The sequence below is a fragment of the Thalassophryne amazonica genome, chromosome 8 (genome assembly GCF_902500255.1).
Source record: "Thalassophryne amazonica chromosome 8, fThaAma1.1, whole genome shotgun sequence".
NCBI lineage: Eukaryota > Metazoa > Chordata > Actinopteri > Batrachoidiformes > Batrachoididae > Thalassophryne > Thalassophryne amazonica.
The window spans coordinates 83,108,532-83,133,022 of NC_047110.1; the positions used below are offsets into that span (position 1 = coordinate 83,108,532).

The window sequence follows — 24,491 nt, forward strand, 5'->3', positions numbered from 1 at the left end:
TGACCCAGTAAGTCGTCAGAGAACAGAGAACTTTCAGAAGAAGTCGGCATGAGGAGTTTATTCGGACATTCCATTGTTAACGGACATTTTGTAATGAAAGAACGTGCGGGCAGAGTCGCATGTCGGGCCGGACCCGACCGCGGGGGGTCGCGACAGGAAAGACACCTCCATTGGAAACCTTAACGGGCAAGTTGGAACATGCCCAAGCTGTTAAACAATTTCTCAGTTACTCACTTGTTGAAAGCCATCAAAAGCCGCCTGAATTTTACAAATGGTTTTCAACACGGAGGTGTTTTTCCTGTCGCGGCGCACACAGATTTGCCGAGTCGTCACGGAAACGACTCGGCGAATTTGCGCGCACGTCTTTCAATAAAAAATGTCCTTAAACAGTGGAATGTCCACATAAAGTCCTCATGCCGGCCTCTTCTGAATCTTCTCTGTTCTCTCACGACGTCCTGGGTGAATTAAGCCTTAAATTAGGATGTTTTCAGGTCAAAACAGGCCGATGACGGCGCCTGGAAGCGCTGCGCGACATCCCGATCCGTGGGAAGTCCTTACACCGACAGAAACACCCCCTAATCTCTCATCAGCCATTAAACTTTTCACCGAAAACCAGCTTAATTTCTTGAATAGTGTCCACTCGGATATTCCTCACAGGTCCAGAAAAAATTTTGATAAATCAACGCGCGCCGTCTCGAGCAGCGTGTGAAACAAAGGAATTCAGCCAAGAGGGCGGGACCACATCTCACTAAAGGCCTGCCCACAGGGAAATGACGTCACCAACACGCGTTTTTTCACACGCATGCGCACGAGGGTTCAAGCATGATTGGTGTAATCGCATGTCATTCAAATCCATATAGTTAAAAAAAATAATAAAAGGGTCGGTTTATTGTCTAATAGACCTCGTATTTATTAACACTAAATATTTCTCATTTCTTTGGAAGTGAGACAAAGGAACACCTCTGTTTCGGCATGTCAGAGGACAGGTTTGGACATGTGCAGCTCTCCACAATTTCACTGATACTTACTGGACTGGTAAGCATTGAAAGCCGAGATAGACATGTCCAAACTTGTCCTCTGACACGCCAAAACGGAGGTGTTCCTTTGTCTCGCTTCCAAAGCGAATCGGTCATGATGTGCGAAGCCTCCGCACGGCTTTCCATGACAAAATCTCTTGTTAAAAGTGAAATCTGCCGGAAAATGGCTGATGTCCAGCTCTTGTGATAACCAGAGAAAGAGTACACGACGGTCTCGTATCCACAGAGCCATCTGTTTAGAAATGGTCCGGTGGCTTGTGCCGTGTCGTCTCAGCTCGGAGCGCGGCGCGCTGAGCGTCCTTAAAGGGGTCCTTAAAGCTGTACTAACAGACCTTATTCTCTGTGAAGCCCGTAAAATTTTCACCGAAAGCCAGATAAATTTTTTGAATAGTTTCCAGGTGCCAGTCTCTAACAGCTTCTGAAAAAATTCTGATGGAAAAAAAACCCAAATCATTCCGCCATTTCCAGACAATGAAAATCCGATGACGGGGCGGGACCACTCCTACCACAAGGCGTGCTCACAGGCGAATGACGTCACCGACAGGCGTGGAAAAACTCACGCATGCGCACAAGGGTTCAAGTTTGTCTGACGTGAAAACATATGAATCAAATTCATATAGTTAAAAAATAAAAATAAAAAGGTACGATACTTTATGGACAGACCTCGTATATATATAAGTTTTATTTAAGTTTTAGGTGCATTAACTGAAACCAAGACTGTTTTCATTAATATATTTGCTGTGTTTCTTTTTAAGCTTACACTCTACTAAGGCGTCCCTTCAGTTGCTCCCTTGTTTTTACTCAGGGCCACCACTGCAAATTTTGCACAAGTTTTACACCAGATGCCCTTCTTCACACAACTCCACATTATGTGGAGAAACATGGCAGGGATGGGTTTTGAACCAGGAACCTTCCTCACTGAAACTAAGAGCACAAACCACTTGGGCACCACTCATGTGGGGAACTCTACTGAGTGACCCTTTTTTTATTTCTATATCGACATGTCATGTTTATTTTTCTCTGTCTCTCTTGATTTTTTTTTTTTTGGGGGGGGGGGGATTTCATGAACATAAGTTTAAAAAATATATATTGTTTTGCCTGATTTAAATAGTGGATGAATAAATCTGTGATAAAACATCCTTTAAAGTGTTTTTTCACACACTCTTCAGTGACAGCACGTCTTGTGGATGTCACAAATAGAAAAACACAACACCTGACAAAATGAGAGTTATTTAAAGAAAATATCTGCACATAATAAAATTTCATTTGATTCTCCATTCTTGTCACGGTGGTGCAAGGCTCACTGGGATTTGTGGTAATGCAAACCAAAGTTAACTGTCACCTGTCAGTCTCCACTCATACCTGTGGATGTGACGTGTCGAAGGAAGCTATTTTTAGCACTGATCAAAGTTCGAGACAGTTGATTATAATGATGAGGCCATCCAGAGCTCTGGGTAAGGCTAAATTTAACTTTGCTTAAATTGTAATCGTCCCCAAAACAAAAGCTAAGTCTCTAACTGGAAAGGTCAAGACTCAAACAGGAATTAGAAGAAGCACTTTAGACATTTAGATCTTTGCTTTTGCAGCAAATCTTTCTATGTCTTTAAGCACACGGCCAAAAAGGTTTTTCATAAAAAGTAAAAAAGTGTACAAATTCTCTCGTGTCCTCTTACAGTATCTACACTGTCAGCAACTCATTTGTCACGATGAAAGAAGGGAAACAAATGTGCTGCATAACAACACACGGGAAACTTTCTCTAAAGGTTAAGCCTTATTTTGAGCAAACGTATGAGCAGTCAATTTAACGTTCCCTCTGTGGGCTGTGAATATGGTTGTGTCCCTCCTGTGTGCGTGTTCCGGTGATTTTCAGTTTCAGAGGGAGCCCACAGAGAATGCAAACATTCTGTCAGGTGTCCATGGACGTGCGTGGGTGTACAGTATGCAAATGATTACCTGGTATGAGCCTGAAACAGCAGCCAATGGGAACAGGACGAGGAAGTTAGGATAAAACACCTATTGTTGTGGGGCTGCACCTAGTGTGACTGCATGCTCACGTCTATTCATTCACACATTTCAGAAGCATAAAGCTCACCTGGTGAGCAGTGTTTGTTTTGTTTTTTAAGTACACCTATCGGATTCTACAGAGTTACCATTTGGCGTCGGATCTCAAGGGAATCTATCAAGCTTGGTTGAATCCTTTCCTCCGGCTCTGGTAGGCTGACATAGTAGTGTTGAGCAACCAGCAGCAATTTAAAACAGAAAGTTCAAGTTCATATTTGCCTTGTTATGCAATCTGTTACTTCAACAAGAAAGAGCTTTTTTTCATGAAATTCAAAGGTCAGACTTGACATTTTGGAGAAAAGAACAATGACATAATGTAATTCTATAATGATAATTATATCTGCCAAGGATGTAATAAAATCATTGGCATTTATTTATTTGCCTGTCTGTCTGTTAGCAGGATTCCATCAAAATTACTGCACTGTTTTTGACAAAATTTTCACTGCAGATAGGTATTGGGCTATAGAAGACTCCATTCAGTTTTGGAGGTGATCCGGATCAGGATCAAGATTTTGTCTTATATAGGCTTTGAAGGATTAAGTAAAAAAAAAAAAAAAAAAAAAAAAAAACTAGCTCACGGATTCTCACCATATTTGCATCACAAATAGGTATTAGGGCATGGAAGAGTCCACTGAATTTTGGATGTGATCCAGATCCGGATCCAGACTTTGGATCAAAATTTCACTTTATATAGACTTGGAAGAATTCCATCAAAACTACTTCACAGATTCTCACCAAATTTGCACCACAGACACAAGCATTGTGACACTATAGATAACCATGATCATTTATTCTGTCATACTGAATTGCATCTGAAATTTGGCAGAAAATTAGGCAGCATAATTAGTGCAAAACTGAAAACAATAACCTTTGAAAGTAAACACAAATTAACTAACAACTGCATTCAAAGAAAGAACTAAAGGGGATTTTTGCTTGAAGCATTTTCAAAGTTTTGTCATCCTGCAGACTTTAATGCATTGAAACATGCATTTATTTTTTTTCCTGATAAATCAACCACTGTTTTATGTAGTTTATGCAAACATGAGCACAGAGATCATCCACCAAGGATGATAATCACAAGGGAACATTACCCCCAAAAACAGCAACAGAGGAAGTCAGTCAGTATCACACTTGAATCCATCGCTGTCTTTTTGATGTCATAAACTGAGAATATTAAAGCACACACAAAATTGCAGATTTGTTTCAAATTTGACCATCACTTTATTGACCATCTTTCCCAAAAATGTAATCAAAATTAAAAAGTGCTTTTTCAGATAAATTGAAGACAGACAGACGACAGTTACATCATGTAAACCCTTTTCATTGGTTTATGGGCATTTTCAACACAATCAAAAGAAGACAAAGAGGTAATTATAAAGGAATAAAGAACTAAAAAGTACATTTCAGAAATTTACCCACATATCATTGAACTCAGTGGCACAGAACTGTAGACTGGTGATGAGTAAGTGTTAAGTGTTTTGTTGTCTCCTTTTTGTAGCACAAGTATGCAATTGTTTTATTGATGAAAACAAGTCAGTGTCTTGTTGACAAGATACCTGCCGGGCAGGAATCGACACCAGGGAGGGTTAACTCAGAGCATACTGTAAGGCATTTGATGTGACTTGGCAGACTCTCAGCACTTATCTCCCAAGGAAATAGGGACCTTGACTTAGTTTCGTATGAAAGTGAGATTCCAGCTCTTAAACAAGTCTGATGTCTGTCTGTGAAAAAATATGTAACCAGCATTTTGTGTCTTTTACAGTCTACAACTAGAGCACTGCGCTCGTAGAGCGCAAACCTCCTCCGACACTAGTTTCCAATTCCACAAATTTTTACCTTGGAAAAAAGTTTCAAGGTCAAAGTCCTGTTAGAAGTGTCTTTTCATAAGCTAACATATAACACAAAATATAGATCAAAAGGGCTTTTCAATGTTAAAATTAAATCTGCAATATGGATCAGATGTGGATCAATCTTAGTCTACTCATTAAGAGTGCCAGTTTGCACCTCACTGTCACAAATGAGAGTGATTGAGGCACTTTTTATTGAGATATAATGCAAAATGTACACCAAATGGGCTTTTCAATGTTAAATTAAAATGGCCACAAAATCTGTAAAAGACATCAGATCTAGACCAAAAATTGTCAGTCAATAAAGGAAACCATCCTCCATAACACTTTCAAATATAAAAGAAATGTGGTCTTTTGTGACAAAGTTATGAATTAAAATTTGTTCATTGTTAAAGGATAAGGATTTTGTTTTTTCAATTTTCCAGTGTTTTTCCTGACTTTGACCAGTGACCTTGAAAATTGAATCAATTGTTGCAGGATATCAGGATATGAATCCTCTGTAAAAATGTCATAACAATATATAGAATAGAAACTTTAATGTCATTGCACATATATACATGCAATGAAACTCTGCATTTAACCCATCCTTATTACAGTTAGACACAATCCAACCACTAGGAGCAGTGGGCAGATACAGTCCAGCACCCGGGGACCAACTCCAGATGTAGAGACGCTGCCTTGGTCAGGGGCGGAGAAGGAGCAGACCCTAACTAAGCATGTTTTTGATTGATATATGAAATATTGTGGGCTACAGGCTGTTCACAGACAAACAAACAGGGCTAAAATATAACCACCCAACTTTGATGGCAGAGGTAATAAACATAGGACCTGTCTCTGCCAATTACAGTAATGAAAAACAGTTCAGTCCCCTATGTTCACCTGTATTAGTACCACTTGACAACTTAGCTTTACAATACTAGACTGAGTAAACCACACAGTACACTGAGGAAAAAAAAAGTCTACTGGATTTACTTTATTTAAATATTTACATCGGTGGAACATGATCAGAATGTGTCCAAGTAACATAATTTTCATAGGTTTCTAATTTAGAAACAAAGATATTCTAAATGCTGAAATACCAAGACCCTGCATTCTACAATGTTGACAACGGTGTGAAAAGATTTCTGCATCTGAAACTGCACCAAAATTGAATGGATTCTTACTTCACCTGCTGTATGTTACATAAAAATTCATCTGTATGATTATATACAACAAATAATCCAACAGACAATGTCAGATGTAATAAAATCTCAGTTTGCTTGCCAAAGTGAAGTGTTCAAATGCATGTGAAGAAAATAATAGAATACGCTGAACAGCATTTCATAATTCAACGCAACAGTTTATAAAGAAATACTGCATTCTGCTACAGGGAGCAATAATTACTCAACTTATCAAGCATTTATTAAAAACTGGGTTTAAATTTAACAATCTACAAACCGTATGCAACACTCCTCTTGGTGCACTCCTCTTGAGTGAACCAGAATTACTGATGCTCCAGCTTTGAGTGATGCGTGTTGTGCACATCCTATATGAAATAGTGCTGCAGCTGTTTCACAGCTGGATGAGTTGTTCAGATTATCTTTAATAAGTGGAGATTGTGACAACCTGACAAACATAAGTCTCTTCAGTGGAAAAATCAGCAAACCATTATTAGTTCACTGCTAACAAATTCAATGATGGTTGGATGGATGGACGGGTCTGAAAATAACAGTCAATGCAGATTATTGTGATCAGCTGGACTGGAATTCCCATGAACAACAGATTAAAACAATGATGCCTTCAGTCTGGAAATGGCACATATTCCAACAGCATTTTTCCATCTGATGCAGATGCAAAAAGCGCTTTACAATGATGCCCTACATTCATCCATTCACACACTGGGAGCTACTTGGTGATGAAGGAGCTTGCTCCTTGGCCTCCTTAGTAAGTTTTGACAGGGAGTTGAACTGAAGATCTTCTGGTCACAAGCCCAGTGGTTATAGAAATGGTACATTTTTGTTATCAGTGTAGAAAAGGGGAACCAAATCACAGTGTAGTCCATTTTAACTCATTCCCTTTGTTCAGTCATCTTATTATCACTGGTCTTGTCTATGTATCTATATTTCTGTTGACATACTTAAAAACGATTAGGAAACCAATCACTTTCAGTTACTTTAAAAGGTACTCTATGGAGGATCAGGTGTCATCTAATGGTGAAGTAGTGCATTTGTATTCAGCTGTCACCTGTCATGATTTTGTTTCTCTTCACATTTTCACTTTTTCAACAACAGGGATTTACACTCCATTGACATCTTTTGTGATAAGCAACATGACCGATTATATGAGAGTTGTAAAACTTATTAGCAACCAGTAACAACTACTCTTTGCTCTTTTTACTTTAGTCTTCCATCCGTGCTGCAAAATTTCAAAGACAGAGGAGTAAGTATACCCCTTTTGGGTGACTGTGTCAATAAGGTGTTGTAACATGGCAGCCCAAAATGAGGGGGCCCACCGCCGGGTAGATATATACTCATTCTAAACTCATGAAACGCATCAATTTATTGTTGCCAGCACTTATTATACAAATAATGAATGTTTATGAGTTCAATGGTACGAAACAAAAGCTGAAAAATGAAAAACGAAAAAAAAAACCTCATGAAATATTCGTACCATTGAACTCATAAACATTCATTATTTGTTTTATATAACTGCTAAAATAGATCATTGTCATTTGATATTTTATTAATTTATAAACAACAGAAAAGGGACTTACATTTTGGTGTTCCACTGTGACGTGTAGTCCAGTGATGCTGTGCACTGACTTTGGACTTCCATAGAAAAAAAAAGACTTTGTGTAGTTCCTCAGTTCAGCCAAAAATCACATCAGCATTTCATGTTAGCAGCTCTTCATGCATCCAGAGGCTTACAGGGGAGTGGATTTTGTGTGTGTGTGTGTGTGTGTGTGTGTGTGTGTGTGTGTGTGTGTGTGTGTGTGTGTGTGTGTGTGTGTGTGTGTGTGTGTGTGTGTGTAGCAGTGTCAGTTAATCAAATCATCATGTCACTGTCCCGTGCGCGCGCCCACGCAACCGGCTCGGTCCAGCTGTACCTCCTCAGTGCAGCAAAAAAAAAACAGTCATGTCAGAAATGAGTCCAGGCTTTCCTTCTCTTCCTGCTAACAACCTCCAGGCAGCACAGTGGATTGGTTTTGTGTGTGCGTGCGCGTGCACGCTCGTGTGGGTGTGCGTGCACAAGCATGCGTGGGCGCGCACGTACTCATGCGCGAGCGCACGTGTTTGCAACGTGCGTGTGCATGAGTATGCGTGCATGTGTGCGCGCACGGGCGTGTGTCCATGCACGAGCATGCTCGCATGTGCGCGTGCACGCATACTCGTGCACGTGCATGCATTCTCGTGCGCGCCTGTGTATGCGTGATCACATGTGCGCGTGTGCACGAGGCCGTGCATGTGCGCATGCACGTGGGAGTGCAATGGTACCAAATGTATGGAACCAAATTTGCACTCTAAATGGAACCGAGCCGCACTCTGAATGCAGTGCAACACAAATGGGATGAATTAATCCATGTCATGTGACATACAAAGCACCAATCAAATCACAAGGATCCACTCAGCCGTTATATAAACACTAATGAACAGTTTATTATGAATGCTACATTCCATTTCTGCTCGTAACCACCTCCCCCGCCCAAATCCTACATACTGTATTGTTAAAGCTGTGATACTTGCATTGTAAATGACCAAATATAACATGTGACTATGTAGGTTGTACCACCAACAGCTGAGGTAATAGACTGCGAGTTAATGCAGTTATGCTGTGCCAGCATCCAATTCAATGTAAGAGTTAAATAAAATCATTTCTTGCAGTGAGCGGCATCAGCTGTGACTCACATACAACACATACTTCACCTCCTGCTGAGGAAACATTAACAGAGCTTGTGGAATTCCAACTGGCTTCATTTCCATGGAATGCAAATATACATATGTGGTTGGGGGGGTCAACACCCTTTATTTTCTTACATGTATACTGAACTGCAAGTAATACTTGAGTAGGACTTATGAAAGCAAATGTATTCTATACAAAATCTTAAACCCAATTAATATAATATTAAGTCGCTGTAATGATTGATATGTTAAGTCTGAGCCATAGTCCCAACAGGAATACAATTACAGATGTAATCAGCATATATGATGTTGTCCGCACTGTAAAAACAAATAAGGTTCACATTAAAATTAAAATGTTGGCTCCCTCAGTATAAAGTATGCAAATACAGAATAACTTTTTTGCTGCTGCACATTTCGTCCTCTCTGCACAATGTGCAGAAACATGTTTGTGCAAAAGTTCATTTTCAGTCTGTCTGTCCGTTCAACACAAATGACTCGTGTCCCTTCACAGCCCCCAGGCCATGGTACATCAGAGTGCAGCAGCTGCAGAATAAGCATCTCTCCGACCATATCCATGGACAGCCAGCTGACCCCTTCCTGGAGCCCAGACTCCTACACTGATGGTGAGGCGTCATTCTGCTCTATGGGATTTGTCTTACTGCACTCTCTTAACATCTTACAACGCATCAAACATGATAACATGTTGTTCCGGCACCTTCTCAAAGAGGCATTCCTATTAAGAGGCAACAATGCAATGTAAAGAACGACTGAATGCTTTTCACCTTGTGCACCCAAAGCTCAAAAAGCCAAAAAGTTTTCATTTTTACCCTAAGCTGCCTTAAATGATCAAATTTCCAAATGTTCAGCATTGAAACCATTAATCCATGTTAGCTACAAGATACACTGGTATACAAATATTTAGAAGCTGCCCACTTCAGAAATAAAATGTGCTATTTTGTATGGATTTTGGCATGTTGAATTCAAATATGACAATAACAGTGGCTTATTGGCTACTGTTTCCAAGATATATAAGGTTTTACATTTTGCGTCTACATAATTATGTGTTATTATTGTGTTAACAGAAGAGTTTTCAGGAAAAATCCTACACATAGGTCTTTTTTTATGTTTCTCTGACTGTTTATATAATTTTCCACCTGTTCTCTTTTTGCAACACTTTAAAAATCAGCAAAAGGGTTATATATTAACCCTTAGTAATATTTCTTAAAACTGCAGCCAATCAACAATTTCAAACAACATTTTCATTCTCAGTGGCCCAAAATTAGTAAAGGTTGAATATCTTTATTTCAGAAGCATTTTGCCTGTAGACCAGTGACATTTGAGTGAAACAGTTATGAGCTTCACTTTTACCTTCCAGTGTTACCCAAGATTATAAGGTCATGTGACCATTTAACAGTTGATATACAGTAGCCAAAATTTTATTTTCAGAAAAATAGCATTGCCACTTGCGTAAATAAATAAGTAAGGCTTGCTTGGAGGTAAGTCAGTCATTCAAATATCCTGGATGCCCTTTAATGTGCTACCAATTACAGTTGGGAGTGACCTATCAATTATAGACCAATATACAATTCAAGTAAAGCCCAAACTGTTGCATTACAATGTAAAAAAAACACAAAAAAAAACTTCTCATATATTCCACTGTAAACAAAGTAAACTATCTCCACTGGTATAGTTGAAAATTTTAATTATGGCAATAGATTGATTCAAGTGCATCAAGTTCATGATTATATAATAAATTTGGTCAATGCATGAGAAAATTGCATTATTTAATTTCATTATTAAGCTCAATTATTAATAAATTATTATTGTCTGTGCATATGGACAGTCTAAGTTGGAACAAATTGAGGTACAAACCATAGTATTTATTAATCACAGATTTGTGCATCAAATGTTCATAAGCAGAGATTTGTGCATATGTGCTGTTTGTGAATAAAACCCAGTTGGTGTATCTTTAATCAGTTTCTTGAGCTTGTCATCCAAAATATCTCCTACATACACCACATGCACTGGGCCAAAAGGTTTACCTTGGTCTGTGACATTAACTTGTAACCAATATTTCTCTCAGATAAATGTCTTTCTCCTTGGCTGGTCCTCAATCATTCCTCCATGTTTTGTCAAAATTGCATTAGTTATTTTTGCTCATGCATGAATGGACAGAAGGATGCTGGACCAAAAGCAGCACCCCATATGGGTGATTCTTAGTCTACGGGCACTTATTATGTCCTTTGATCATATTGTATGAAAAACAGAAAAAAGGGGAAATTTCACACTTTTATAGTTATCTTTACAATGAAAGTGTGTTAAGAAATTTGTTCTAGTAGTCTATGATGACTTTTTCACCTTTTTTCAGCATCATTATATGCAAATATTGCCGTTTTGTGCTTGTCCCACACCCAGACTTTTGATGTTCAATGATAAAAATTAATGGTAAAGAAACTTTTTTTCTAATGTTTTAAAATATCTCTGAATAAAATATCAGTAAAATAATCAAAACATAATTGGGGTATTCAGTGTCATACAACTGTTGTGATTTTTTTAAAACAAAATGTAGTTGTCCCACACTATTGCCGTAATTTCCACCACAACACTGTAATGTCCCTAAACAGTTTGTATGAAAGATTGTTTGGGTAGTTTCTATGGAGATAAACAGTGACATCAGAGCACATGTATATAGCGCCAAATCACAACAAACAGTTGCCCCAAGACGCTTTATATTGTAAGGCAATGGTGTGGTGGAAATTACATTTACAAGGCCAATAGTGCCCGTAGTTAAAGAATCACCCATATACGTGATTGCTACATGGTTGTAATTAGTTCTTTCCATCACTTTCTAAATTAATTTAACACTTTTTATATGTCAATATCAGGTGTCCTGTCTTTGAAGTCTATATTTGTTTCTACTTTGCCATTTGGACGTTAACGTTGAACATCTTTCTTCAGTGTCAATGGTTATGTCCGGTTACGCAAGTCGCCTGTGGCCTCACGAGCCTCCGCCTCAGTTCTGGAGTAAATACCAGGTGTGGGAGTGGCTGCAGCAGACCCTAGACATGCACCAGTTAGATGCCTCCACCATTCCTTTCCACAACTTCGACATGGACGGCCAGCAGCTCTGCAGCCTGAGCTACCAAGACTTCCTGTACGCAGCGGGGAGCCTGGGACCCATTCTGTTCCGCAGCATCAGCGAGCTCAAGTGGAGTGGTGCGTCTGCAGAAAGGGCAAATGCAGTTGATTAGTCTCTGTAAGAGAGACCGTGTGACTCAAGTTGGGTGTGGAAAAGCAGAGTTGTAGTCTTACACACCTCTCTTCAGCTTCTCTCCCCCTGCCATCCCCTCATTACCCCATCCCCGTAGAGACGGTGCCTGCTCCCAGACCACCAATAACCAGCAAAAAGCTATTTAAGCATAAAAATTCAAAAAGAAAAAATAATATAGCACCTTCAACTGCACCACAGACTAAGCACTAAGTTACAGCAGGATGAATATGTTAGTTTAAATGAGTCAACTCCCCCGAGTCACACTAACTGTCAGAATGCTCGTAGCACGGGCCGAGGCAGAGGATTAGCAGCAATCTTCCATTCCAGCTTATTAATTAATCAAAAACCCAGACAGAGCTTTAATTCATTTGAAAGCTTGACTCTTAGTCTTGTCCATCCAAATTGGAAGTCCCAAAAACCAGTTTTATTTGTTATTATCTATCGTCCACCTGGTCGTTACTGTGAGTTTCTCTGTGAATTTTCAGACCTTTTGTCTGACTTAGTGCTTAGCTCAGATAAGATAATTATAGTGGGTGATTTTAACATCCACACAGATGCTGAGAATGACAGCCTCAACACTGCATTTAATCTATTATTAGACTCAATTGGCTTTGCTCAAAATGTAAATGAGTCCACCCACCACTTTAATCATATCTTAGATCTTGTTCTGACTTATGGTATGGAAATTGAAGACTTAACAGTATTCCCTGAAAACTCCCTTCTGTCTGATCATTTCTTAATAACATTTACATTTACTCTGATGGACTACCCAGCAGTGGGGAATAAGTTTCATTACACTAGAAGTCTTTCAGAAAGCGCTGTAACTAGGTTTAAGGATATGATTCCTTCTTTATGTTCTCTAATGCCATATACCAACACAGTGCAGAGTAGCTACCTAAACTCTGTAAGTGAGATAGAGTATCTCGTCAATAGTTTTACATCCTCATTGAAGACAACTTTGGATGCTGTAGCTCCTCTGAAACAGAGAGCTTTAAATCAGAAGTGCCTGACTCCGTGGTATAACTCACAAACTCGCAGCTTAAAGCAGATAACCCGTAAGTTGGAGAGGAAATGGCGTCTCACTAATTTAGAAGATCTTCACTTAGCCTGGAAAAAGAGTCTGTTGCTCTATAAAAAAAGCCCTCCGTAAAGCTAGGACATCTTACTACTCATCACTAATTGAAGAAAATAAGAACAACCCCAGGTTTCTTTTCAGCACTGCAGCCAGGCTGACAAAGAGTCAGAGCTCTATTGAGCCGAGTATTCCTTTAACTTTAACTAGTACTGACTTCATGACATTCTTTGCTAATAAAATTTTAACTATTAGAGAAAAAATTACTCATAACCATCCCAAAGACGTATCGTTATCTTTGGCTGCTTTCAGTGATGCCGGTATTTGGTTAGACTCTTTCTCTCAGATTGTTCTGTCTGAGTTATTTTCATTAGTTACTTCATCCAAACCATCAACATGTCTATTAGACCCCATTCCTACCAGACTGCTCAAGGAAGCCCTACCATTATTTAATGCTTCGATCTTAAATATGATCAATCTATCTTTATTAGTTGGCTATGTACCACAGGCTTTTAAGGTGGCAGTAATTAAACCATTACTTAAAAAGCCATCACTTGACCCAGCTATCTTAGCTAATTATAGGCCAATCTCCAACCTTCCTTTTCTCTCAAAAATTCTTGAAAGGGTAGTTGTAAAACAGCTAACTGATCATCTGCAGAGGAATGGTCTATTTGAAGAGTTTCAGTCAGGTTTTAGAATTCATCATAGTACAGAAACAGCATTAGTGAAGGTTACAAATTATCTTCTTATGGCCTCGGACAGTGGACTCATCTCTGTGCTTGTTCTGTTAGACCTCAGTGCTGCTTTTGATACTGTTGACCATAAAATTTTATTACAGAGATTAGAGCATGCCATAGGTATTAAAGGCACTGCGCTGCAGTGGTTTGAATCATATTTATCTAATAGATTACAATTTGTTCATGTAAATGGGGAATCTTCTTCACAGACTAAGGTTAATTATGGAGTTCCACAAGGTTCTGTGCTAGGACCAATTTTATTCACTTTATACATGCTTCCCTTAGGCAGTATTATTAGACGGCATTGCTTAAATTGTCATTGTTACGCAGATGATACCCAGCTTTATATATCCATGAAGCCAGAGGACACACACCAATTAGCTAAACTGCAGGATTGTCTTACAGACATAAAGACATGGATGACCTCTAATTTTCTGCTTTTAAACTCAGATAAAACTGAAGCTATTGTACTTGGCCCCACAAATCTTAGAAACATGGTGTCTAACCAGATCCTTACTCTGGATGGCATTACCCTGACCTCTAGTAATACTGTGAGAAATCTTGGAGTCATTTTTGATCAGGATATGTCATTCAAAGCACATATTAAACAAATATGTAGGACTGCTTTTTTGCATTTACGCAATATCTCTAAAATTAGAAAGGTCTTGTCTCAGAGTGATGCTGAAAAACTAATTCATGCATTTATTTCCTCTAGGCTGGACTATTGTAATTCATTATTATCAGGTTGTCCTTAAAGTTCCCTGAAAAGCCTTCAGTTAATTCAAAATGCTGCAGCTAGAGTACTAACAGGGATCTTAATGCTAAGATCTTTGAGGAATTAGTGGATATCCTGATTACAGAACTTGAGAAGCTGAGTAAGGAATTGGAGTGTCTGGATTTGAGATGTCCTGTATCAAGACTAAGATCGAAGCCTGTAATGACTTTCTGGATTCTGCATCATATGTGTCTGTATGTGGTGAAAGTGTTGAACTAATGAAGTCATTCATTTATCTTGGCAGTGGCATTCATGTCTTTGGGTCATGGACCATTGAAATTGAGAGATATCTGGGAAAAGCTTATGGTTTCATGAGGTATTTGTACAGATGTGTTTGGCAATGCCAGTATCTTTGCAGGAGAACTAAGGTGTAGGTCTTTTGGCTCCTAGTGCTACCTGTCCCATTGTATGGATGTGAGACTTGGATGCTAACCAGTGACAGAAGGTGATGACTGGGTGTCTTTGGCACTCGGTCTCTACAGAGGGTCCTTGGGTACCACTGGAATGACTGTGTCAAAGGAGTTGTTACTATTGAGCTAAAATGAGGCCTAACACTTGCATTGTGACAGAGCATCAGCTTTGATATTTTGGCCATGTGGTGTGTTTCTCTATGCATGATGATCCAGCACACAGGTGCCTGAGTGTTGAAGACACCAGTTGTTGGAGAAGGCCAAGAGCATGCCCATGTTTCACCTGACTGTGGCAGATTGATGATTATTTTAGACATGTGGAGATGGATATGTCTGCCTGCTTGGTTGCCCTTGGTACTCAATACGGTTCTATAGTGTCATGGATGCAGTGAAACACAGCACCAATGCATGTTCCCAGACTTGACTAAGGGCCCCTTCACACATAGTAAAAAATAAGCACAAATCAGGGTGAATCATGGCAGAACAGCTCGTATGAACGAACCACAAAAATACCGAGCTGACGGGCAGGCGTGAACGAACCCACTGAGACTGTCGTGCAGCTTGTGCACAACACCATCGCAGTGGGATCACAGTGCGAGGGGTTGGTAAGGTTAGACCTTACTTGTGTGAAGCACCTTAAGGCAACTTTGTTGTGATTTGGAGCTATTTCAATGAAAATAAATTGAAACTGAAATTGAGCAGCTGGAGTATGTCAACCAGAAACTTTACCACTGTGCTACCATCACTGTTCTGTAAAAGTTGCGTAAAAATGCCTGAAATCAACACGGACATAACCGGTGTGATAACTGACCAAAACTGGATTTGTTGCGTATTTCTGCTGATACGTGACTGAAAGTGGCGTATTTGTTGCACTGTTGTCTTGTCATATAGTCCTGCAACATGCTGCTCAAAGGACACGCATGTCCTGTCAGACAGACATGACATTTAGATCTCCTGAACAGTTGTCAATGTGCTCTCCAACCCGTCGCAAAAGCGATATATGTTTTTATGTATTTCCACGTGAGGATGCCAAGCACACACACACGTGCGTGTCCGTCAAAACATGGTAGGTGTTCTGCATCTGTGATGTCCAGGACCAGAGTTTTTCACAGCTCCTGCTGTTATCTGCCAGCCACGCCCCCTGTCCATTCAGCGTACAGACCAAGGTGTCACTCTGATCAGATGAGAGGAGTCTCGCCTGCAGGGGAGTGTGTGAACCACATGCAGGCTATGTGTTGGTGGGGGAGTGGGTGGAGCATGTGAAACACACGCACACGTGTTGTGGGGAGCCAACACTCTGGCATGCCACATGTGTACTCGGCAACTCCACAGTCATGGGGCACTTACACGAATTTCACATCCAGCTCGAAAGTGATTGTCTGCTAACTGTTTCTGTGTTAACATTTATTTCATGTTATGCCCAAAAAATAATCATGACTTCACCCAAACCCTTCCTGCTCTACTTTGCCCAAGTTAAACACACCTTAGATGTGTGGTCTGAACTTTGCATTTCTAACCAAAGCTTGGCAAAATATGGCCCTTTATTTCTTTGCCACAGAACATGTGGGCATGTTGTACAAACAGGCTCAGTGGGTGGGTCCCATATCTCCAGATATGGGCTTCTGTGACATATGTCAGAATTATAAAATATGCTATTTCAGGACAAACATTCTTCATACATAGTCACAGAAATTTGGAACTATGAGAACATTTAACATGAAATATATATATATATATATATATATATATATATATATATATATATATATATATATATATATATATCTTTTTTTTTAAATGATCTGTTGAACACTTTAAGATATGTTAGAATTTTTACTAAGGGTTTATTTCCTTCTCGTACCCACATAGGGCAGTACCACATGGAACTAAGTCAAATGGAAATCAAACCACGAGAATGTAAGCTCAAACGATAAAATCACAAACACAAATAGATTTTTGAACTTTTTCAGCTAAACCAAAATCAGTACAATTTATTGCATCCAGCCTTCTCTTTTTCAGTTGATTACTCCACTCTGTTCCCTGATACCAGCTGTCCACCGGGAGGTACTACACAGAAACCTAGTGCATTCTACTGATGTTGTGATTTTTAAAACAGATAATTTTATAAATTACGCATGAATTTGAACAGTGATTGATTGATTTCTCCTTTGTTGGCTTAGAAATCTGTGATTCCGCTTTTCACCCCATCACACCTGTTGCCTCTCCTGCGCCCACTAGTCCTGGTAAGGTATTTATAATGTACTAGCGTGTTTCCTGTGGGGATCTATGGGCTCTAGATTAGATAGTGTTTCTGAAATAGGTAGCTGACATTTTTCAAGAGTGGTAATAAATTGTGCAAAGTTTCTATAATGAGTTGGAGTGGTGTGCGAGTACAAAATACTTCTAGAACCTTTGACCTCAACAGTTTTTAGAAAAATTCAACCCTTCTAGTTCCTGTTAATTGCATAATTTTTAATGTTAATTTACTGTCTTAATGTATTTATAAATTGTTTAAGTTCTTGTTATATACACACACACACACACACACACACACACACACACACACACACACACACACACACACACACACTATTATGACTATCATTATTATTACTTCTATTTTGTCATTTGATTTTTAAATGGACCACAATGGGAATAGGTGTTTTCACTTTCTTGTGTCATCCATGTATTTTCAACATATTTACAATTATATTATGTACTTAAATTGAACTTACTAAATAAAATCACACACTCACGCTTTAAACATAAAGATGATTTACCACCCCCTGCTGGAATGGCATGTTAGTCCAGAATGTATTTACAAATGTTAGTAGTTTTGTCAAAAATATTTGTCCTATAAATGTTCCGTGTTTGCAGCATTCCATACCAAATGGCACGTCAGCTCTCCCCAGTTTGTCCATGATCTAAGTTATACACATGCACGCTCTGGGAGCTTTTTGTCTTTTCCACATTCTGCCATAAGCAGGTGCTTCTATTTTAACACATGCACAAACAGAGACGGTGGCGGAAGACATCAAAAGAAATACACTTTTCACTCATGGTATTGGAAAATTGACACTTAGCTCACTCATGGTAACAGCAACACAACACTTAACTAAACCAGTTGAACTACAAACAACAACAACAAAAAAAACACAATAAATCAAGAACTAACAACACTGTTAAACTAACATGAACCGCAATAACTCCAATGGTATATTGCAGTACAACATCCACTCTTTACTGGAAAGCTAAAAATCACTAATTTCTCCAAAAATATTTGTCCTATCAACTTTCTTTTTTGCAGCATTCATCCTTGACCCAAAATACATAAGCATACCAAACGGCAAATGTCAGCTCTCCCTGGTTTCTCCATGATCAAAGCCATACACATGCACGCACGCACACAGAGGCCACTTGGCTATTATAATATAGATGCTATAAATGTAATGTATGGTGTGCATACCCTGCACCTGCACATAAGTCTGCTCTATAAGAGGATGATAGTGATTTCAATACATACTGTGGGAGGAATGGTAGTGCTTAAGCCAGATGCTGCAGATAAAGGATTTTTTTCCTTCTGAGTGAAGAGACTGACATTATTTCCTGACCTTTTTCATGATGATATTAGAACATCACTTTTATGATACAACGACAAATAATTAGCAGATCAGTGTAAGCTTTGTAACCTTTCTAACCCTATTGGTTGTGGCACTATCCTGGGAAATGCGTTTTTCAGACATTAATGATCACTTCATGGCATCATCATGACATCACTTATCATGTGCCACATCATGGCACATGATTAACGAATAAATATAAGCGTTGGTTTCCCTCTTTAGCTCTGTTTGCTGCAGTAAAACCATGGAAAAAGTTTTGAGACCATATTTTTGACAGCTGTTCCACATTTTAATGACTGTGAGACATTCAGCTAATTAATTTTTCTCCCACGTTTGGCGAATATCTGCTCTTCCATCGCAGAGTTATTTTGTACAGAGACAGACACACAAGTAATCATAATATCCTGCTGCAACACTGGGCATTCAAATGTGATGATTTTCATAATGCTGAAAAATATATGCAGATTCAAATGTTTTAACATGATGCAATAACATAGTCAATTCTCTCTCTTATTAGTGGAAATAAAAAGATGTTACAGCCGTTCTTATCAGGCCAAGAAACATCGTAAGTAAAAGTCATATCATCACCAGAATCCTGCAGTCCCCTGTTTGCATTGGCACTTTCCTTTTATCTGTTTATTTTTCCACTGTTGGACTATTTCTTTTACCTCTTCTATTTACCTTTGATCCATCTTGTTAAAATTTAAATCTAATCGTTGCTCTTTGAACCTCACCAAAGAGATTATGTTTTCATTGTGGTGTATCTGTTTGTCACCTTCCTTTCACACTGAGGGTCAAAGGAATCTGGATCAAGAAGCGTATTCTGAATTTTGATTCTGATTGCTAAGCCAAGTAGCAATCCTGATTACCTGAGCAAATGAACCAGGCTCATGGATGATTAATCAAAAGTTAAAAGCAGGATTAGGATTAAATAAATTCAGATCAAAGAGCAAATTAATCAAGGGCAGGATCTATCCCTTGATCTGGATCCTGCACCAATATTTAAACAACTCTTCCTTGTCCCAAAAGCCTACCTTGAATCCAAATTCTGTTTTCATCTTTTTGTTTGTCTAACTTCTCTGTCTTTTTCATATATCTTGCTGAGAAACAAACAAATTAAACAGGCATGCAAACACCCTTGAAAATACCCCTTCACAAATATACCCTCACATATTGCAAATTATTTTACAGCATATATGTGTTATTGTGTAAATGAATGGCCTTTGCAATCTGCAGACCCCAGGGGGGCCCACCTCTGGGAGTTCATCAGAGACATTCTGCTCAACCCTGAGAGAAACCCGGGGCTAATCAAATGGGAGGATCGGACAGAGGGCGTGTTCCGCTTCCTGAAGTCGGAGGCAGTGGCACAGCTGTGGGGCAAGAAGAAGAATAACAGCAGCATGACCTACGAGAAACTAAGTCGGGCAATGAGGTACACCTGCACAGTTCTCATACATTTAATAAGACAGTAAGATAAATCTAAAAAGGCGCTAACAAGGCACTGTGGGTAAAAGTGTTCAGTGTAACTTCTCAAACTGCGGGTGTTTGATTTGCACAGCTCACACTGACTTTATCGCTCTTCAAAGTGTACAGAATTTACTCAAGCTCTGCAGGAGACTCTGCCCATTTATTGAAATCATGCAGGCTTAGCTTTTAATTCACATTTCTGTTTGACTGAACCCTTTCTGAAACATAAAATCCCAGTGCACTCGGTCCAGTTAACACCCTTCCTTTATATTATTTGGTTTGGCAATAGCTTGTAAAATTCAGCAATAGGTAATGACTGTGCATTGCTTTGTTTCTAATCCAAGTGAATTAACGTGCTCTTGCCACTTTCTAATGTTCATATATAGTTTCCCAGTGGTGATTACCTGGAATGGGTTTATGATTTGGCTTTTCTCCCAAATGTGTTGAAATAGTTCAGAAAACCTTCCTCCCCGCTACAGCAGTCACAGCTTCACATTCCAACAAACCTATCTCTCTAATAAGATTAATTTTGTCATTGTGCAAACTGCTGGGACTAAACCTGCACCTGCAGGTAGTGCCGCTGTGATCACAAAAAGATGATTTTCTGCTCAGCTGAGGGATTTACAGCTGGACTAGCTCCGCTGAATGAATAAAATGACCAAAGAATCAACACTGGAGTTAATGTCAAACTATAAGAATTCAATTTTGGACACCTGTCAGGAGTCTTTAAAGTGCAAAGCAAGATATTTAACAAGCAACCTGCAACTGAGGGAGCTTAAAGTTTAAATTAATGTTATGTGACAGTAATAGTTTGTCATTTTTTATTTCCATTTTCCTGCTTCAGTTTGGAATTAATCTGCCACTTGATGAATTTACAGTAACGATCCAATAACCAAAAATGATAATATACTTATTTTGATTGCCCAAATGCATCTGTGCATTTATTAGTGCATGTGATGAATTTCTATAATTTCACAAAAGGTGTTAACCCACATTAAATTTTTTTAAAAGCACAGCAATCAGATTATTATCCTCCTTTCTTGTGCATATAACTTAAACAGCATTTATCCACTTTTCACAAAATTTGAACTGAACATTCTAAATGAGTGTATCTCACACGTGTTTAAACTTGAGCAAGTTGAGAAACTAAGAACATTAGTCAAACCAAAAAAATAAATGTAAAAATCTGGCAAAAAGGGTGTGTGAAAGGGATGTTTCCTAATGAATTTAACTTGTATTGTTAAGTTGGGGGGTTTATAAATAATATGCACCCTTTTTCAGAATCTAAAATTATTTTTGCCTGGCCATGTACCATTTTTCACAGGAGCAGCTGAAGGGACTTACATGTAACCATTTTTCACGGAATTGCCCTCCTGCCAAAGTGATCAAGTCATCACTCAGCCAGTTGAGTGCTACCATCCAAATTACCGAGCAGGGATGCTTGGAGGAAAATCATACCTTGGTGTTGTTATATGTTAGAAACATATTGAACAAAGGGAAATGCATGTGGCAGGAAATAAATATTAGTTTCCCAATTTCATCTTGAGATTTACAGTTAGTAAAAAGGAAACCTTGATTTTATTGCAATAAGTTATCTGTGGTGGAGTGGCTCTGTTCTAGGACCTTTCTACTGTTCCTCATGCTTATGTGGAAAACCCTGTAGGCAGAGACAGCACCTCCCTTTCCCCTCCATGAGCCAACATGGAAAGGCTCTATTGCAGGGAGGCAGCAGCAAAGACCCCAAGCATGGGGAACAGAACAGAGCAGACAGCAGAGACAATGAAATGACAGCAAGTAAGGTGGACAACAAACAGGAAAAACAGGACGAGTTGAAGGTGAGTGTGGAGGTGTGGAGGAAGCAACAATGCCAGCTGTGTCAGTCAAATTGGGGGCTCTGTAAGGAATGTGCCAGCTGAGGGGGTGGGAGTTGGCTGAATTGTCAGCTGATATGGGCTGAACTTGACTTTGTGATCTGCCAGAATTAACACTATACTTACTTTTGAGTTTCAGGTTAGATATTAAACAAACTTGTGCAAGTCTATAACAGTGCATGCAAATTCCTGCATATTAATGCAAATAGAAAAACAAATAGACAATAAAAGCTTTGTTTCCTGTGAGCGGTCTGGGTCAGTATGGCACTGTAAGGAATCCAATTTTGTGTGTTTCCCCATTCAGATTTAGAGACGGGTACCAAAATAACTGACCTGTACTATACCAGTTTTTCACACCCTTTGCTTGGGGTACCAAAATAATGTAACAGTAACAAAAGGGAGGAGCTAACACACTGCTGTCCATTGACTGGCTCATGGCAACGTAGGAACGAGCCATACAGAATCTTGTCAAAAATAAACACTGCATTTTAAAGAGCCACATGCAAAGAATGTCAGTGAAAAGTAGCCAAGCTTGGTCAAATGAGGAGCTATAGACTTTCCTGTTGTGAAGGAACAACGATATGATGTCACGCTGTCTATCTCAATGATGTCCATGTCAACGTCTACCATGTTCCACCAACTAAACAAAGGGTACCATTGGCAGCGTAACCATTCTGAACCATACCATATCATGCCGTATTGACCCGGACCGCTCAGTGGACACAAGACGAAATGAGCATTTATCCTTGGTTTGGTCCCTTACTTAATCTACAGATGTGATTTCAGCACAAATCAAAAACAAGGCCAGAAACACCAGCACTTTGAAACATTTAACTTTTGATTGTTGTCTGATATGCAGCACCTGAATAATTTCAAGTTGTCAGGATCTGCTGAGGCACCCATCATTGGGGTACCAACAGCAACCACCTGGCACTGTAAATTGTTGATAGTCATCAAATTTGCTGTATATTTATTTAATGTATAAAATCTTACAGAAAACAAACCATAAGTTATTCAATCAGTCCTACATTACAAAGTATGACAGTCCATTTTCACATCGTGCTATAATGTCAAATACCTTGACATTATTCTACACTAAACCCAGTTTGAAGTGAACGCCCTCATCAGTGCAGCTGTCCTCTCTTACAGATATTACTACAAGAGGGAAATCCTAGAGCGAGTAGATGGACGCAGGCTGGTTTACAAGTTTGGAAAGAATGCAAGAGGATGGCGTGTCTCAGAGATGTGAAAATTTCATTAGTGTATGTTTTATGAAAATATAATTTTTTAAACTGTAGTTTTCATTTTTTTTTAAGTAAAATGTGTTTGAAGTGTTTGCACATTGTTGATTTTGTTGATATTAGCTTTTTGTTGTTGTTAATCGCTTGCTTTGTTCTGCAGTGCACTGAAAACATCATTAAGGGCCCCTTCACACATAACATGAATAAATAGGAATCAGGGTGAATCAGGTCGAAACAGCCCACACAGAAACACTGAGGCGACGCTGGGAGGGACACACAGTCAGGCAGGCAGGAACACAGTGCATGCCGCTGGAGCATGTCGAACCACATCACGCAGCTGCTGTGGAAAAAAAAAACATGCCAACCACAGGATTTGAACCTGCAATTTACAAAAGCTCTGATTGCCAGCCAGAACCTTTACCACTGCACTACCATCGCTGTCCTATAAAAGGTGTGTAAAATGTCTGAAATCAAGGAGATAAACATATTTTAAAAAATAAACCACACACCATAAAAAACACTGCATTTTATTGAATCCCTCTTATTTAGTGGACAATACAAGTATGAACCGTCTGTAGATGACACATGGTCACAGACGTACAGTCATGACATCATGACATGAAGGAAGCAGGGTGCTCTTATCATGTCCACATCTGCTGGCCCGGCGTGTCCAGCTGGCCCCACACGTGTCGGCCCAACACGTGTGTCTCGTGGATGGTGCGCCGCAGGACAGACAGCGCGTTATGTGGAACAAAGCTCACATTGGTGACGTGACATTCAGATCGCCCGCTGCGTGTTAAGATCTGACGGTCGGTTTCAGCTGGAACAGCCTGTCAATGTGCGCGCTGTGCGCTTACTCGCTGCAGCTAGTCACAACAGCAATATATTTTTTTGTGTATGTCTATGTGAGGACAGCAAGCAGACACACGCATGTCACAGTGGACAGTTGTTAGGTCATGTCCGTCCAAACACGGTACGTGCTCCCCAGTTAGGATGTCCAGAACCAGAGATCTCAACAGCTGCTAATGTCGGCAGACATGCCCCCTGTCCATCCAGCTCACACACCAACGTATCACTTTGTTTCTGTGTTATGTGATCTTTTTTTAAATTATTTGTTATGCAGTTGTGTATGTAGGTAGTTTTGTCCTTATTAATATACCTGTCCTGGCTGTGGTCTCTGTGTTTTTAATGTGACACGTTGTGT

General features: G+C 39.4%; 1 protein-coding gene across 3 annotated transcripts; it reads left to right on the forward strand.

The window, feature by feature from the left end:
* Window positions 1–3,072: 3,072 nt before the first annotated feature.
* ehf (ets homologous factor) lies at window positions 3,073–23,659 on the forward strand. 3 transcript variants are annotated; one of them, XM_034176839.1, is made up of 10 exons: window positions 3,073–3,249; window positions 7,327–7,363; window positions 9,335–9,446; window positions 11,782–12,039; window positions 16,958–17,005; window positions 17,108–17,152; window positions 17,269–17,331; window positions 19,226–19,273; window positions 19,945–20,140; window positions 23,196–23,659. In XM_034176839.1, exons 3-10 carry the CDS (start codon window positions 9,398–9,400, stop codon window positions 23,293–23,295), a joined length of 807 nt encoding a protein of 268 aa, XP_034032730.1. In that variant the 5' UTR covers window positions 3,073–3,249; window positions 7,327–7,363; window positions 9,335–9,397; the 3' UTR covers window positions 23,296–23,659. The 3 variants fall into 3 exon arrangements, with proteins under 3 accessions (XP_034032730.1, XP_034032731.1, XP_034032729.1); XM_034176840.1 differs by lacking the exon at window positions 7,327–7,363 and having other exon boundaries at window positions 21,500–23,659; XM_034176838.1 differs by lacking the exon at window positions 7,327–7,363.
* Window positions 23,660–24,491: the final 832 nt, after the last annotated feature.